Raw genomic sequence first — 15174 nt, 5'->3', positions numbered from 1 at the left:
TCATTGGGGGAGCAGTTCCACTGCATGTGGACTGCAGCAAACGACCATCCCCAGGAAAAAATGCGTACAATGGAGGATGCCGGCGCGGTCCACATGCACCACAAAGGTGCACACCATAGTTAGCGTAGTGGTAGGACCCCTTGCCATGCTGAGAGACCGTGACGTGGTGCATGATGGGCTCCGATATCTTCCTGACAGGAATATATTGGCAAAAGTCTAAGCTTTTAATATCTGCTTGTATGACTAGCTAGTGTAGTCAGTGGCATATCCGTGTGGTGCATTTTTTTTCCTGTGATTTATATAATTATATTTTCATCCGCACAATGCTCTGTTTTGTGTAGGATGCCTTTGTGGTGCATGTGGACTGCGCCGGCACGGCGCATTTGTACGCATTTTTAGCTGCTGGGGATGGTCGTTTGCTGCAGTCCACATGCAGTGGGACTGCTCCCCCAATGAGAAACACGCTACAGTGTTTGGGGTTATAGCAGTACGCCCATATTTGCCACTATATTTCTGTGATTTTGCATCATATGATTTACTCTATATATCAGGTATGGTAGGTTGGACATACCATGTGTTCAGCCAGTTGCACAGGGACCCAGTAGGCAATAGGACTTGCTCCTACCTTAATGTTTTTATGTTTCAGTTTTTCCCTCCCTGCCTTCCTGGAGCCATAACTTTTTTTATTTTCCCGTTCACATAGCTGCACTTTCTAATGGCACCATTTAATATTGCATAAAATGTAGGGGGGGGGGGGGATTCCAAATGGGGTGGTGAAAAACTAACCATTACGCCACAATCTGCGCCAGAAATACGCCTAATACAGGTCCTTCTCCAAAAAGTAGCATATTGTGATAAAGTTCATTATTTTCTGTAATGTACTGGTAAACATTAGACTTTCATATATTTTAGATTCATTACACACAACTGAAGTAGTTCAAGCCTTTTATTGTTTTAATATTGATGATTTTGGCATACAGCTCATGAAAACCCAAAATTCCTATCTAAAAAAATTAGCATATTTCATCCGACCAATAAAAGAAAAGTGTTTTTAATACAAAAAAAGTCAACCTTCAAATAATTATGTTCAGTTATGCACTCAATACTTGGTCGGGAATCCTTTTGCAGAAATGACTGTTTCAATGCGGCGTGGCATGGAGGCAATCAGCCTGTGGCACTGCTGAGGTGTTATGGAGGCCCAGGATGCTTCGGTAGCGGCCTTAAGCTCATCCAGAGTGTTGGGTCTTGCGTCTCTCAACTTTCTCTTCCCAATATCCCACAGATTCTCTACGGGGTTCAGGTCAGGAGAGTTGGCAGGCCAATTGAGCACAGTAATACCATGGTCAGTAAACCATTTACCAGTGGTTTTGGCACTGTGAGCAGGTGCCAGGTCATGCTGAAAAATGAAATCTTCATCTCCATAAAGCTTTTCAGCAGATGGAAGCATGAAGTGCTCCAAAATCTCCTGATAGCTAGCTGCATTGACCCTGCCCTTGATAAAACACAGTGGACCAACACCAGCAGCTGACATGGCACCCAGACCATCACTGACTGTGGGTACTTGACACTGGACTTCAGGCATTTTGGCATTTCCCTCTCCCCAGTCTTCCTCCAGACTCTGGCACCTTGATTTCCGAATGACATGCAAAATTTGCTTTCATCCGAAAAAAGTACTTTGGACCACTGAGCAACAGTCCAGTGCTGCTTCTCTGTAGCCCAGGTCAGGCGCTTCTGCCGCTGTTTCTGGTTCAAAAGTGTCTTGACCTGGGGAATGCGGCACCTGTAGCCCATTTCCTGCACACGCCTGTACACGGTGGCTCTGGATGTTTCTACTCCAGACTCAGTCCACTGCTTCCGCAGGTCCCCCAAGGTCTGGAATCGGTCCTTCTCCACAATCTTCCTCAGGGTCCGGTCACCTCTTCTCGTTGTGCAGTGTTTTCTGCCACACTTTTTCCTTCCCACAGACTTCCCACTGAGGTGCCTTGATACAGCACTCTGGGAACAGCCTATTCGTTCAGAAATTTCTTTCTGTGTCTTACCCTCTTGCTTGAGGGTGTCAATGATGGCCTTCTGGACAGCAGTCAGGTCGGCAGTCTTACCCATGATTGCGGTTTTGAGTAATGAACCAGGCTGGGAGTGTTTAGAGTTAATTAGTTGATTCAGATGATTAGGTTAATAGCTCGTTTAGAGAACCTTTTCATGATATGCTAATTTTTTTAGATAGGAATTTGGGGTTTTCATGAGCTGTATGCCAAAATCATCAATATTAAAACAATAAAAGGCTTGAACTACTTCAGTTGTGTGTAATGAATCTAAAATATATGAAAGTCTAATGTTTATCAGTACATTACAGAAAATAATGAACTTTATCACAATATGCTAATTTTTTTAGAAGGACCTGTATAGGTGTATTTCTGGATTATAAATAACCCCATTAGTGTTTACTTAGCATGTGTATTCTGAATGTGACAGTAGAATGTACATTGATTGTATATTGATGTACCGTATATTGATTGCTGCAACTTTTCTTTTCTTTTTTTCTCAGTGACACAAAGTTTTATCTTGGATCCAAGAATAGCAGCGTGGCTTTTAAATCCAGCTGACAGCAGTTCTTCCTTTGAAGATTTAGTGAAGAAACACTGTGCATGTTTGGACCTGGGTCCTACAGACAATGCTTCAGATACACTTGTTTGTATAGCAAATATTTCTGCTGTAGCCAGAAGTGTGGCTGGAGCTACACAGCGAACTTGGCTACAACACTCGTCACACAACCAAGGTTCACTGTGTAGCAGTACAACCATTGAACTGAATGGGGTCACAGTGCAACTTGAAAGTTGCTGCAACTCCAGAATTGCAAGAAAAAACAAAACAACTATCTCTGGATTTTTAGCGATTCTAGGGTCATGGTAGTTTGCGAGTCACACTGCGATCCCATTCAGTTTATGGGCTGCACAGCCACACAGTGATCCTTGGTCGTGCAATGGCTTTCACAGCCAGGATCGCTGTGTAACCCCACCCTTATGCCTCATTTACACGTCCGTGTCTGTGCTCAAATCCGTGAGCAGGTGGTCAGTGATGCATCCGTGAAGCTATCCGTGAAGGATCCGTGTTGGGTCCATGTGTCCGTTTTTTGCTTTCCGTGTTGCATCCATGTTTCACTGACACTGCACAGCTTAAAAATAATTTTCAAAGCATCTCTTCTTAATGATCCATGAAATATGGATGCAACACGGACCCATAGACTATAATGGACATGATGGATCCGTGAACACAAACAAAATAGAGCATGCATCCGTGCTAAAAACACTCACCCACATACCGTGGTAAAACACTGATGTTTGAATACACACATTAAAATGAATGGGGACGTGTGCTGTCCGTGGAGAACACATACAGCACACGTCCGTGAAACACTGATGTGTGAATAAGGCTTTAGGCCACTTGCACACGACCATATGTATTTTTCAGTCCGCAAAATATACGGATGACATCTGTGTGCATTCTGTATTTTGCAGAACGAAACCACTGGCGCTTTATAGAACAGTACTATCCTTGTCCGTAATGCGTTCTATCTTTTAGCGGAATGGATATACGGAAATATGGAAACGGAATGCAAAAAAAAAAACTGATCGTAAACAATGAAAATATGTTCATGTGCAAGAGGCCTTATAGATGAATCTTCACTTCACTATTGCATAGAGAGAGCTCAGCTGACATATGTTTTTTGATCCTGCATGGTAAAGAAAGGTTCCACCTTTCAGATATTTCCTTTTTAGTTATGAACAGAAGTTCTCTGTTGCTTCTTTGCGCCCTTTTGGACAGGGTACATTGATACTACCGGGCACACAAGCACCATTGATATCCATGGATTATGCTTTGAGGTCATTCAGGCGTGAAACATATTCATCTGCTTATGACTACATATCTAGAGACCTTGTGGGTGTTTTTATATCTTGTCCCCATCATCACTTCCTTTTCAGTCTGAAAGAGTTGAAAGCATATTTGCAGAAATATGTTTGTGAAGACTGTAGCATTTATAACGCAGGAGTAAGGTTTTACAGGAATAAATCTCCACTGCATTACTTTGAAAGCACATTGCATTACTGATTCTGTAGCGATCCTAGGTGAGAGTCCGTATTTTATATCCCTGATCTGTATTCACAATTCCACAGTTTGTTATTGGAAATAGTCGACAAGCTTGTTGACTGACATGTCCCTAGTGATCACCATCCTGCAGAATTAGGAATGCAGCTCTGGACTATAATGTAACCCAGAATCAGCACAAGATAAGAGGACCAAGGCCACCAAACAAAACATGCCACAGTAGACTCAGCATCACCTCAGTGCTCTGTGATTTGCAATATCATGTCACTACATTGGAATCAACTATAGGCCAGCAGCGTAAGGAAAGGACTGTAACAGTGAAGGGAGTTATAGTCACTGAAAAAGGTACATTGATAAGCATTTAAGCTTTGTACTGTCAGTGACCACAGTGAACTCTAGGATGAATTAAATCCACATATAAAAATATCCCTTCACTTCTTTCCTTTATCTCCCCCTCTTTATTGACCCTATTTTGTATCATGTTGGAATTACAGCATGACTTAAAGGGGTTGGAAATATTAAACTCACTAATATATGAGCCAGGTTTTCTCATTTTGTGAAGCTACTCCTCCTCTGCCATGCGCTGCCGGCCAGCGGTTCTCATCCATGGTTGCGTGTTTAATATTTCCCTGCCTCCCACATAGTAGTAATAAATAAACACATTGAGGGTCATTTATTAAGACTAGCATTTTAGACGCCGGTCTTCATAACCGCTATATCTGGTGGTTGATCCACTGAAGTTATGAAGAGACACCGGCCTCTACATAACTTCGGCGCATCCTGCACTAGTCTAAACGTAAGACAGCTTCTTTGCTGGCTTACATTCAGACCATTCTATACGCCTAAATTAGGCATAGAAAATGATGAATGAGACGGGCCTACCGGCCTATAAACTTCCCCGCCGTGTCCACATTTTTAGACTTAGTTTGAGCGGGGAATCGCAATCTGCAGCAGAAATACGTCTAATATAGGTGTGTTTCTGGATAATAAATGAGAACTGCTCTGCTGGCTGGATCTGAAGCCTTTACCTCTGAACTCCTGACAGCCCTTTAACACTCATTTAAGCTAAATTATAATCAAACTGATAAAAATGTAACTATAATGCGTTTTATGAGCTGTTAGGAAAGTACAGATCCAGCCAAAAGAGCAGTTCTCCAACAGATTCATTGTGAAGAAGAGAGCCTGCTTGTCTACAAATACACTGAAAGTGAAAGCTGTAGAAAAAAAAACTATTGAAAATGTTTAATAAATTGAGTAGAATGCAATAGAAATTGCCCCCAAAGGTGTCCATACCCTTTAAGTATAAACTACCTGAATTTTCTGCCCATTGATTTTAGTCTTCCACATCTTGTTTTCCAGCTCCAAATCACTTGCAAGAAATTGACTGTTTTGTACCATCTAATGGCGAGCCTGGAACGCAAACTTCAGGTAATAAAGGAATGTATGCTGCCTGCCACAACCTTAAGCTCAGGACATAAATATAGTTCTGACAATTCTAATAAAAGATCAGCAATAAATGAAAAGTTTAGTTTTTCTTGGGTCTCGATCACACAGTGGTGGGGTTGAGAACTTGGTCTATAGAAAACCTCATTTGTGGTAAGGCATCTGTAAATGTCTCTGCATACATTGCAGACATTGATCTCAGTGGGGAAAATACCACACCTAGAGCATACCGTATATATATATATATATATATATATATATATATATAAATCAACACGCTGCATAAACATTCATAAAACCACATTCAAAAAAAATATATGAAAGGATGCCTGTCACATGAAATGCTTGCTATTAAGCTAGACATAACAACTTCATCACAACCATCGCTCCTTCCAGGAATAATACATTTATCTCTGGCTTGTTATCTGTTTCTGGAGAAAATGCTGATTTAATGCCTATGCAATTTGGTGCATCGAGGGCAAGGCTGTACCATTTGGTGTACCACAGCTCTGCTGCTGTCCCATCCCAGTGCCCAGAGCCTCTAGGTGTAACAGCACATCCCCCGTTACTCCTAGAGGCTCATTTGCATATATTCAATTTCTTTTTCTCAGCAATGAGGGCACATACAGTATGAACATGGGACCAACACAGAGGTCTTCAGCTGCCAAGCACACATGTAACAGGTCAGCCAGTGTCATAGGGACAAAACTGCTGACAGATGTCCTTTAATAGGTCAAGCCCCTTGTGAGTTTTTGGTAGACTGTAAAATGTTGTTATCACAGGATGTGATTGAAGGAGGAATGCCAACTCTGTCTTTCTGGTCAACTTGTACAAGGTGGTACCAGTCTTGGCCAGGTGCTAAATGTATAATGGAGATGTTCTTGCCCAGAAGCAATGCTTCTAACAGAGAATATTTCTGAATTATGCCTTCTGATGCCACTTGTCATGATTTTTTTGTGTACAGAAACAAACTCTGAACGTTTTTGTGTGAAATTGAAGGCATGTGGCGTTTCAGCAAAAGGTAGCCGAAGGAAAACTTCATAAGTTTAGATCTTATATTAGATCTTAGATTAGACAAGAATCTGATGACTAAAAATAATTAAAATAATGAAATTATTAAAACAACATTTTTTTAATACTTCACATGACCAGAAGGGGAATATTGACACTAATTAAAAAATGGAATAGCTACAACTACATTTTTTGAAAAATTATCTTGGACTAATTTGAGTCAGGGTCAAATGATGATTTTGATGATTTTTATTTGCAGGCAGAAGGATTGTGGGATTTGTTTTACAACATTGAACTTCCACTTACTACAATTCTTGCTGGTAGGAATGGAAATGATTATTTTTGTATTGATCTTGTTTGCTTTCAATCATGTAATGAAAAATCATAAATATTTTCTTACAAGAGCAGCACATGACTTGGGAGAAGATGATATGACAGATACCATGATGTTTAGTTCAAAAAGATCAATTGATTTCAGTTGCTTTTTTTCTCTTAGGATTGGCCATCACTTTCAGATTTGTAAGAATTCGAACTCTTGGCTAATTGAAAGAGTCATTGTTTACCAGGCACAATGTCAGAAAACTAGTAGTTGTGCCTGGTATTACAGCTCAGTCTCATTTACGGTACTTCAATGGGACTGTGCTGCTCTAAGCTGTAATAACACGTGGAGCCATTACTGTTGGGGCCTGATAAAAAAATAAGTTGAATGTAACGCTTGCTAAAAAGGGTTATCACATCCTGGTCTTGCATTGCCGAGATCGGAATAACTCACTGTAAGCGCCGGGAATCACAGAAACAGTGTAGCTCACATTCATTGCTTTGGGAGGTACGACCATCATTTTTATAGGACCACAGAAATCCTTTGAAGGCTATGGACAACTTTCAGGGCAAGTTTTTTTAAATTATTGCATTCAACTTGGGCAAAAAATAAATAAAAAAATTAACACTTTGTCTTCTGCAGCCTTCAGAATCTGCACTCTCCTTCTTAGTGCGATCGGTCAGAGAGCTGCTCTAATGACTCAATCTGTAGCCTTTATCTCTAGTTCCCTGACAGATCATAAACACTCATTTATTATAAAAAATTCATAAAACTCAGTTTGATCATAATTTAGCTTAAATTACTGTTTATGAGCTGTTAGGGAACTAGAAATAAGGGCACAGAGCAGCTCCCTGACGGAAGAGCAACAAGTCCGGAGATGCTGTGAAACCTGGAGATTGTAGAAGACAAGCTGTTGAAAATTGTAAATAAAAGACCATTTGGAAATTATTATTTTTATTCCAAAATAAGTAGAATACATTGAATAATGCATTGCAATAACATTTTCTCCAAAGTTGTTAAAAAACTTTAAATCAAATTACAAAGAAATAATACAACTGCAGTTTTATCACTCAGGACCAGAACAAGCTGATGGAGGCCTCTGTGCAAAATAATTGGTGATGGCATTGAAATGGCCACATATATTAGATAATTGTTACACCGATTCAGCCAGGGATTGACAGGATACGCCACAAATTTTATCTTCTTATCTGATATTTTATCACTATCAATGTGTAACACCCCAGAGTGGTTTTACCACTCATGCACCCTGCTACTATCTTTATGGGCTAGCACAAATGCCAAATTTGCTACGGGAGGCCGCGCTCCAGGGCCCTCTATCTCGCGACCCAGGTTTAGTAGGAAATGCCGAGTGGTATAGTGCGGCCTAAATGTCTTTTATTGTGTGTCACGGTGCTCCTACCTGGATACGGCTGGACCCCAGGCTTTGGCTCCGAAGCAGTAAATAGGGGGAATAATTGAGGGATTTGAAGAAATAACTTGTGTTCAGACCTTCAGATGAAGTTAAACAGCAGCTTTACTTGAATAAACGTTTCTTTCAACAGTTTACAGGCTTTGTCTTGGTTCCAGCAGGCTTTAGCCTGAAACTGGCAGGCAAACTCAACTCTGCTATATCTCTGTTTCTGTCTCACTCTGCTGTACTTACAGGCTGGCTGTATAACTCAGCTTCTTCTGCATGCTGCACTTTTTCTTTGTAGTGTGACTCTAGGTTATGCCAGGGAACTTTCCTCCTGGCTCCTGAGGCTTTAAGCTTTGGCCTCTATGGCCAGCAGAGCTTAGTGTGCTCTGGCTGGCATGGGCACGTCCAGCAGAGACGTGCCCCTGCACACCCTTCCACTTGCAGGGGGTAAACTAAACTGGAACTAACTGGTCTCCACCCTTCCTGCAGGAAGCAGGACTCGCCCACTTATCTCCAGAGGGGGGTTAGAATAGAATGGTAAGTTCCTTTTTATCTAAGATAACTCTGCTGTGTTTGCTGCCGCCTGCTGGTGAACCAGGCATATTACATGAACATAACAGTTGCATAAAGATATTAGGAATGCACATTGTGGAGGACCTGAAAATAAATATATAGATGGCATTGGTGTTAGCCCATAAAGATAGTAGCAGGGTGCAGAAGTGGTAACACCACTTTGGAGTGTTACAAATAGATTGCCGCGGGCCAATTGTGCATCCCCCCCCAAGACCAGCCAATCACCAATGCCATTTATCTATTATTCTTTGGATGTGCATCGAGCCCCAAAGGTGTCTGTACAGAGGATGAGTGTGGTAGTAGCCCTGATGAAGTGTTACAGTGTTTTTCTTCCGGCCATTTCTCCCTGGTGATCTGTGAAGTGGAAATTTAGTACTGACAGATGAAGCCAGAATCAAAAGTAACAAAGTCCTTTTTACTAAGTGCAACATAAAACTTCAAATACATTCAACAGCAGTAGTTTCCAAGTGCAGTTTTGTGGCACCAGTAAGAATATGGAGGCAGGTTGGATGGCTGCAGTTTAGCACTTTGTAGTAATGGCCTAGAGGTAGTCTGGTGATGAGTGTCTTAGCCATAGTCCCTCACTTCACAGCAGTGTCTGTAGATGCTGCTTATAGCAGTTCACTCTGCTGGCTATCTTCTCAAGACTTCACTTGAGGCAGAATAATGAGGAGGAGAATCTTTTCCAGGAGCAGGAGCTCTGACTTAGTCTTCCTCTCCAGTCTGTGACTGTTCTGGGACTCTCCCTCCTGGCAGGAAGCAGGACCAGCCCACTCCTACCAGGATGGAAAGAACAGGGTGGTACGTCCTGTTCCTGTCAACCCTTGCCATCCATATTCCTTCTGGTCGATACGGCCATAAAATACAATACCAAAATACATAACAATATAAAACAATACAAAACTATATACAAAATTGTAATACCCCCAGGTCTGAGGTACTACAGATATACCTGTTTTAATGAATGGCAAGATTTTACAGTGACCTTTTTGTGCCTTTTGTGGAATTTGGAAGTAGCAACCCATTGCTTACAGGCAAAGCAGGAGTGGACCACTAGGCTGACTCTTTATCTTCTGTCCATTGCACATGTAACAAGGTATTCTAAGCCTTTGTTCACATTGCATTTATGGCCTCTGTTTAACATACACTATGGGAAACGCTCCCAATGGATACACCATGAGCTTTTTAATAGTTTTTCATCATGTATCCCTTAAACGGATGCAATTTCATTCTATGGATGATGAATGCCAGGCATCCGTTTAGGCCTCCTGCACACGACCGTATGTTTTTTGCGGTCCTCCATAAATACTGATGACGTCCGTGTGCATTCCGTATTTTGCGGAACGGAACAGCTGGCCCCTAATAGAACAGTCCTATCCTTGTCCGTAATGCGGACAATAATAGGACATGTTCTATTTTTTTTGCGAAACGGAAATCCGGAAACGGAATGCACACGGAGTAACTTCCGTTTTTTATGCGGACCCATTGAATTTAATGGTTCCGTATACGGTACTAAAAAAATACGGAACGGACATGGAAGGAAAATACGTTTGTGTACATGAGGCCTTAATGTCCGTCACCCATTGAATCTAATGGGATCCATTTATTGTTGAATGGCTCATGACATATATGCTTCATGATGGTGTCCATGCAGTGGCATCTGTCACAAATAGACTACCATGTTAACAAAATGTTTAACATATACCTTTTTTACTAGACTGATACAGTATGCCATGATTTTTTATGGTATAATAACATATGACAGCCAGACGGATTCCAAGATGACATTCTTTTGGCGTCCGCCTGGCCAAGCTAAATGAAGATAAGGCTTCGTTCACATCACCGTTCAGCCTTTCCGTTCTCCTGCTCCGTTTAAGGGCAGGAGAACGGAAAGGACGGATAAGCACATAACTGACGCCAAACGGAGTCAAACGGAGCCTGAGGACCCCATAGACTATAATGGGGTCCGTTATGTTTCCGCTCAGAAGATGATTTTTTAAGCGGAGACAAAAGTACTGAACGAAGTATGTGAACGAAGCCTTAAAAAGTTTTAATAGTGATAGTTTGGTTGTTGACTTTTTCTTATTTCCAGTTTTTATACTTTTGTGTTTATTTTGTGTCTAGTCATGGAAAACAGCTCCATTGAAATAAATCAGGAAGAGCTGAAAAGGACCTCAGCACTATTAGGGGTAAATAAATTGCACTCTATGTCGCAGTACTGGATACTATTGTGGACTGTCGTTGGAAAAGTCACTTTTTGTGACATGTTTTCAGAGGTTGCAAACTAGACAATTGCCCAGGAGGCACCTGTGACAGAATCCCCAGGAGCAAACTACAATCTCTCTGTATAAGGCCCCCTGCACACGAACGTGTGCTTCCCATTGCCGTATTGCGGACTGCATTTGCGGATCTGCAATACACGGGTGCCGTTCCGTGGGCATTCCGCATCACGGATGCGGACACATTCACTTGAATGGGTCCACAAATCCGGAGATGCGGAATGGTATGGAACGGAACCCTACAGAAGCACTACGGAGTGCTTCTTTGGGGTTTCGTCCCGTACTTCCGTTCCGCAAAAAGATAGAACATGTCCTATCTTTTTGTGGAACGGCCGGATCCGCTGCGGCTGCCCCACGGACTGTGTTCGTGCATTGCGGCCCGCATTTTGCGTGCCGCAGCACGACCACGTGGTGCACACAATCGTTTTTTTCCCCGTTTACGGGCCGTTTTTTTCCTTCTGTATACACTCCGTATACGGAACCATTCATTTCAATGGTTCCGCAAAGAAAACGGAATGTACTCTGTATGCATTCTGTTTCCGTATTTCAATTTTTCCGTTCCGTTGAACAATAGAACATGTCCTATTATTGTCAGCAAATCAAGTTCTGTGGCTCCATTCATTAAATGGGTCCGCAAAAAAAACGCAAAAAAAACTGAACACATATGGAAATGCATCCGTATGTCTTCTGTATTCGTTCCGTTTTTGCTGACCAATGTATTGAAAATGTTATGCCCAGCCCAATATTTTCTATGTAATTACTGTATATGCCATACGGAAAAACTGAACCAAAACGTAAACACAACGGAAACAAAAAACGGATCTGGAAAAAACAGCCTGCAAAACACTGAAAAAGCCATATGGTCGTGTGCAGGAGGCCTAAGTCAATTGTAGTGTTATGTGAGGACTACATTATATAGCAGTATTATAATGGCTCTTTAAGGGAGTATTTAGATGTTATATATTTTATTTGGGCACTGCGGGGGACATGTATTAACGTTTTTATGCCACTATTGTTGTGTAAAAAAGTAGCAAAAATGGCATGCACCATAATTCGCGACTTTTTGAGCTTCTCAACACTTTTCTAAAATGGCAAGAAAAGGGATGGGGCTTAGTGGGAGGGGGAAGAGCCTATCACACTCCGCTGGATTTACTATAACTTGCGCCAGGGGCTGTCGTAGATTTGACACCTAGTTCCAGAGATGCCCCTAATTTATTACGAAGCATCTGTTGCTTAATAAATTAGGCGCTTCTTACTCCAGCGCAGGGGGATCAAGACTGGCGTATGGGAATGCCAGTCCTGATAAATGTCCCCTTGTACATGGGCTATACGGGGCAATATTATCTTGGGACTGTATGCCTGTATACAGTAGTAGTATTTTATGGGACAAAATTACAAGAGAATTGCATGTGGGGGCCTTAAATTGCTAAATTCCAAAGGCCCCATTTCCTACTCTGTTAGGGAGGAATGAGGGATATAGCATTTAAGGGTACTTTCACACTAGCCGTTATTCTTTTCCGGTATTGAAATCTGGTAAAGGGTCTCAATACCGGAAAAAAATCTGTTTTGTCCTAATGCATTCTGAATGGAAAGCAATCCGTTCAGTATGCATCAGGATGTCTTCAGTTCCGTCCCTTGTACGGTTTTTGACAAGACAAAATACTGCAGCATGCTGCGTTTTTTTTCTCCAGCCAAAATCCCGGGCCACTACCGCACTTGCCGGATCCGGCATTAATTTCCATAGAGATGTATTAATGCCGAATCCAGTACCAATTGTTCTGGAAATTGCTGCATTGCCGGATCCGGTTTTCCAGGCTGCGCATGCGCGGATGCTTTTGATCTTTGAAAAAATCAAATACTGGATCCGTTATTCCAGATGATACCGGATGAGACGGATCCGGTATTTCACCTGATCTGTCTAACAGATCCGGGAAAAAAGGCTATCCGTTTGTACACGGCTTGTTGCTGGAACTGCCTGCCGGATTCTAACAACGCTAGTGTGAAAGTACCGTGACTGATGTCAAGATGCTATATTTCTAGAAAGGTTAATTTGCACATACATGCCTTCAGGTTTGTAATGTATTCTGCATTACAGATTCATCTTAAAAGACTGGAAAAAGAGGCACATCATGCTGCAGGACAAAAGTTCAGGTTAACTAGCAGTAATGAACTTAGGGCGGTAAGTGTCTTCCCCTTTATGTATAGTGTAGGTCTAAGGGGCTGGTGTAAGACATGAGATGCAAGGAACAGCACTGTAGGTACAGTATATTGCAATTAATTCTGGAAAAAAACATATTTATTGAGATCCCAAGTCAAAGCAGGAAAAGTCCAAGATGTTCTGTTACAAACTTGAAATGGATGAGAGATCTTTATTAAAACTACAAAGTTTCAAGTCAGGCTCACTTTTTGGTCCAGTCCTTTTCATTCCTTGGTTAGGGATCTCAACAGCTATTTACATTCAATGGAAGAATTTCTGCCTGATGAAAAGGGGGTCACAGCAATCACCATTAGAAGCCTTTCTGATCCACATGCTTTAAAGGGGTTTTCTGGCATTTTAATATTGATGATCTATCCTCCGGATAGGTCATCAATATCAGATCAGTGGGGGTCCAACACCCGGCACCCCCGCTGATCAGCTGGTTGAAGAGAAGGTCGCGGTCCGTGCGAGCGCAGCCTTCCCTTCATTGTTTACTTGCTCACTGTCGACATCGCAGCGGTGAGCAGTGTAATTACAATCCGTCCCATTCACTTCAATGGGACGGTTCCTTCCTATTCAAGTGTATGGGAACAACACCTGGCACCCCTGCCAATCAGCTGGTTGAAGAGAAGGGCATGCTCCATGCGAGCACAGCTTTCCCTTCATTGTTTACCTGATACCACGCAGCATTTTTGTCAGCATAATTGCCGTGCTGCGGCTGAATCTCCACCGGTCCCCATTATAGTGAATGGGACTGGGCGGACTTCAGGCAGCGCACGGCTGTACACAGTAGTTATGGATCAGGCAGGGGAACAGCCTGCCGTAACAAGTAACGCCAGTGTGAAACAAGCCTAAGACCCCTTTCACACGGGAGTTGAATGCATTGCACCCGCACTGAATTAGGACCCATTCATTTCTATGGGGCTGTTAACATGAGCGGTGATTTTCACGCATCACTTGTGTGACGGACCATGTGATGGATCATGTGATGAACGTAGTGACGTCATCAAAGGTCCTATTCCTCACAGAACAAGACAGAAGAGATGCCAGCTGCGCGAACAAGTGGATTAAGGTGAGTTAAATTATTATAAAAAAAATTCTAACCCCTCCAGCCCTATTTTACTATGCATTCTGTATTCAGAATGCTATTATTTTCCCATGTTAGAAGAGAAAATAATAATGATCGGGTCCCCATCCCAATCATTACCTAGCAACCGTGCGTGAAAATCGCACCGCATCCGCACTTGCTTGCGGATGCTTGTGATTTTCACGCAACCCCATTCATTTCTATGGGGCCTGCGTTACGTGAAAAACGCACAGAGGAGCATGCTGCGATTTTCACACAACGCACGAGTGATGTGTGAAAATCACCGCTCATGTGCACAGCCCCATAGAAATTAATGGGTCCGGATTCAGTGCGGGTGCAATGCGTTAACCTCACGCATTGCACCCACGCGGAAATCTCGCCCGTGTGAAAGGGGCCTAAGTGTGCATACAGAGACAGCTTTTAGTCACTGATCGTTGTACGAAAAAAAACCTTATCTGGCGCCCATTGACAATAGTTTTAGTGCCTGATCTGGCATGTTCATTTTGATTGGATGCCTTTTGCTGTGGTTTTGAGATCCCCATGCCGGATCTCAAAACTGGATAGCAAAAATGCATATTTAAAAGGAGATATATTAAAGTGGTTTTATTACATTTTTTATTACATGCAATTATAAAAGTATCAAAGTATCAAAAGAGTCAGGCGCTGGTTTGAAAATTGTAGAATACTGTTCTTGGTACAAAATGTTAAATAAATAAAATAAAAATACTATAATTATATAAGAGA

General features: G+C 42.1%; 1 protein-coding gene across 1 annotated transcript in view; it reads left to right on the top strand.

Moving 5' to 3' along the window:
- Nucleotides 1-15174, top strand: part of POLN (DNA polymerase nu) — a 131254-nt gene that overhangs the window by 22670 nt on the left and 93410 nt on the right. The window contains exons 7-11 of the mRNA XM_044275623.1: nucleotides 2546-2688; nucleotides 5464-5532; nucleotides 6818-6878; nucleotides 10992-11056; nucleotides 13242-13325. Coding sequence (XP_044131558.1) covers nucleotides 2546-2688; nucleotides 5464-5532; nucleotides 6818-6878; nucleotides 10992-11056; nucleotides 13242-13325 — 422 coding nt within the window. The remainder of the gene's footprint in view (nucleotides 1-2545; nucleotides 2689-5463; nucleotides 5533-6817; nucleotides 6879-10991; nucleotides 11057-13241; nucleotides 13326-15174) is intronic.

The sequence above is a fragment of the Bufo gargarizans genome, chromosome 1 (assembly GCF_014858855.1).
Source record: "Bufo gargarizans isolate SCDJY-AF-19 chromosome 1, ASM1485885v1, whole genome shotgun sequence".
Lineage (NCBI taxonomy): Eukaryota > Metazoa > Chordata > Amphibia > Anura > Bufonidae > Bufo > Bufo gargarizans.
The sequence above is the reverse complement of the archived record's forward strand: the minus strand, read 5'-3'. Positions and strand labels throughout refer to the sequence as shown.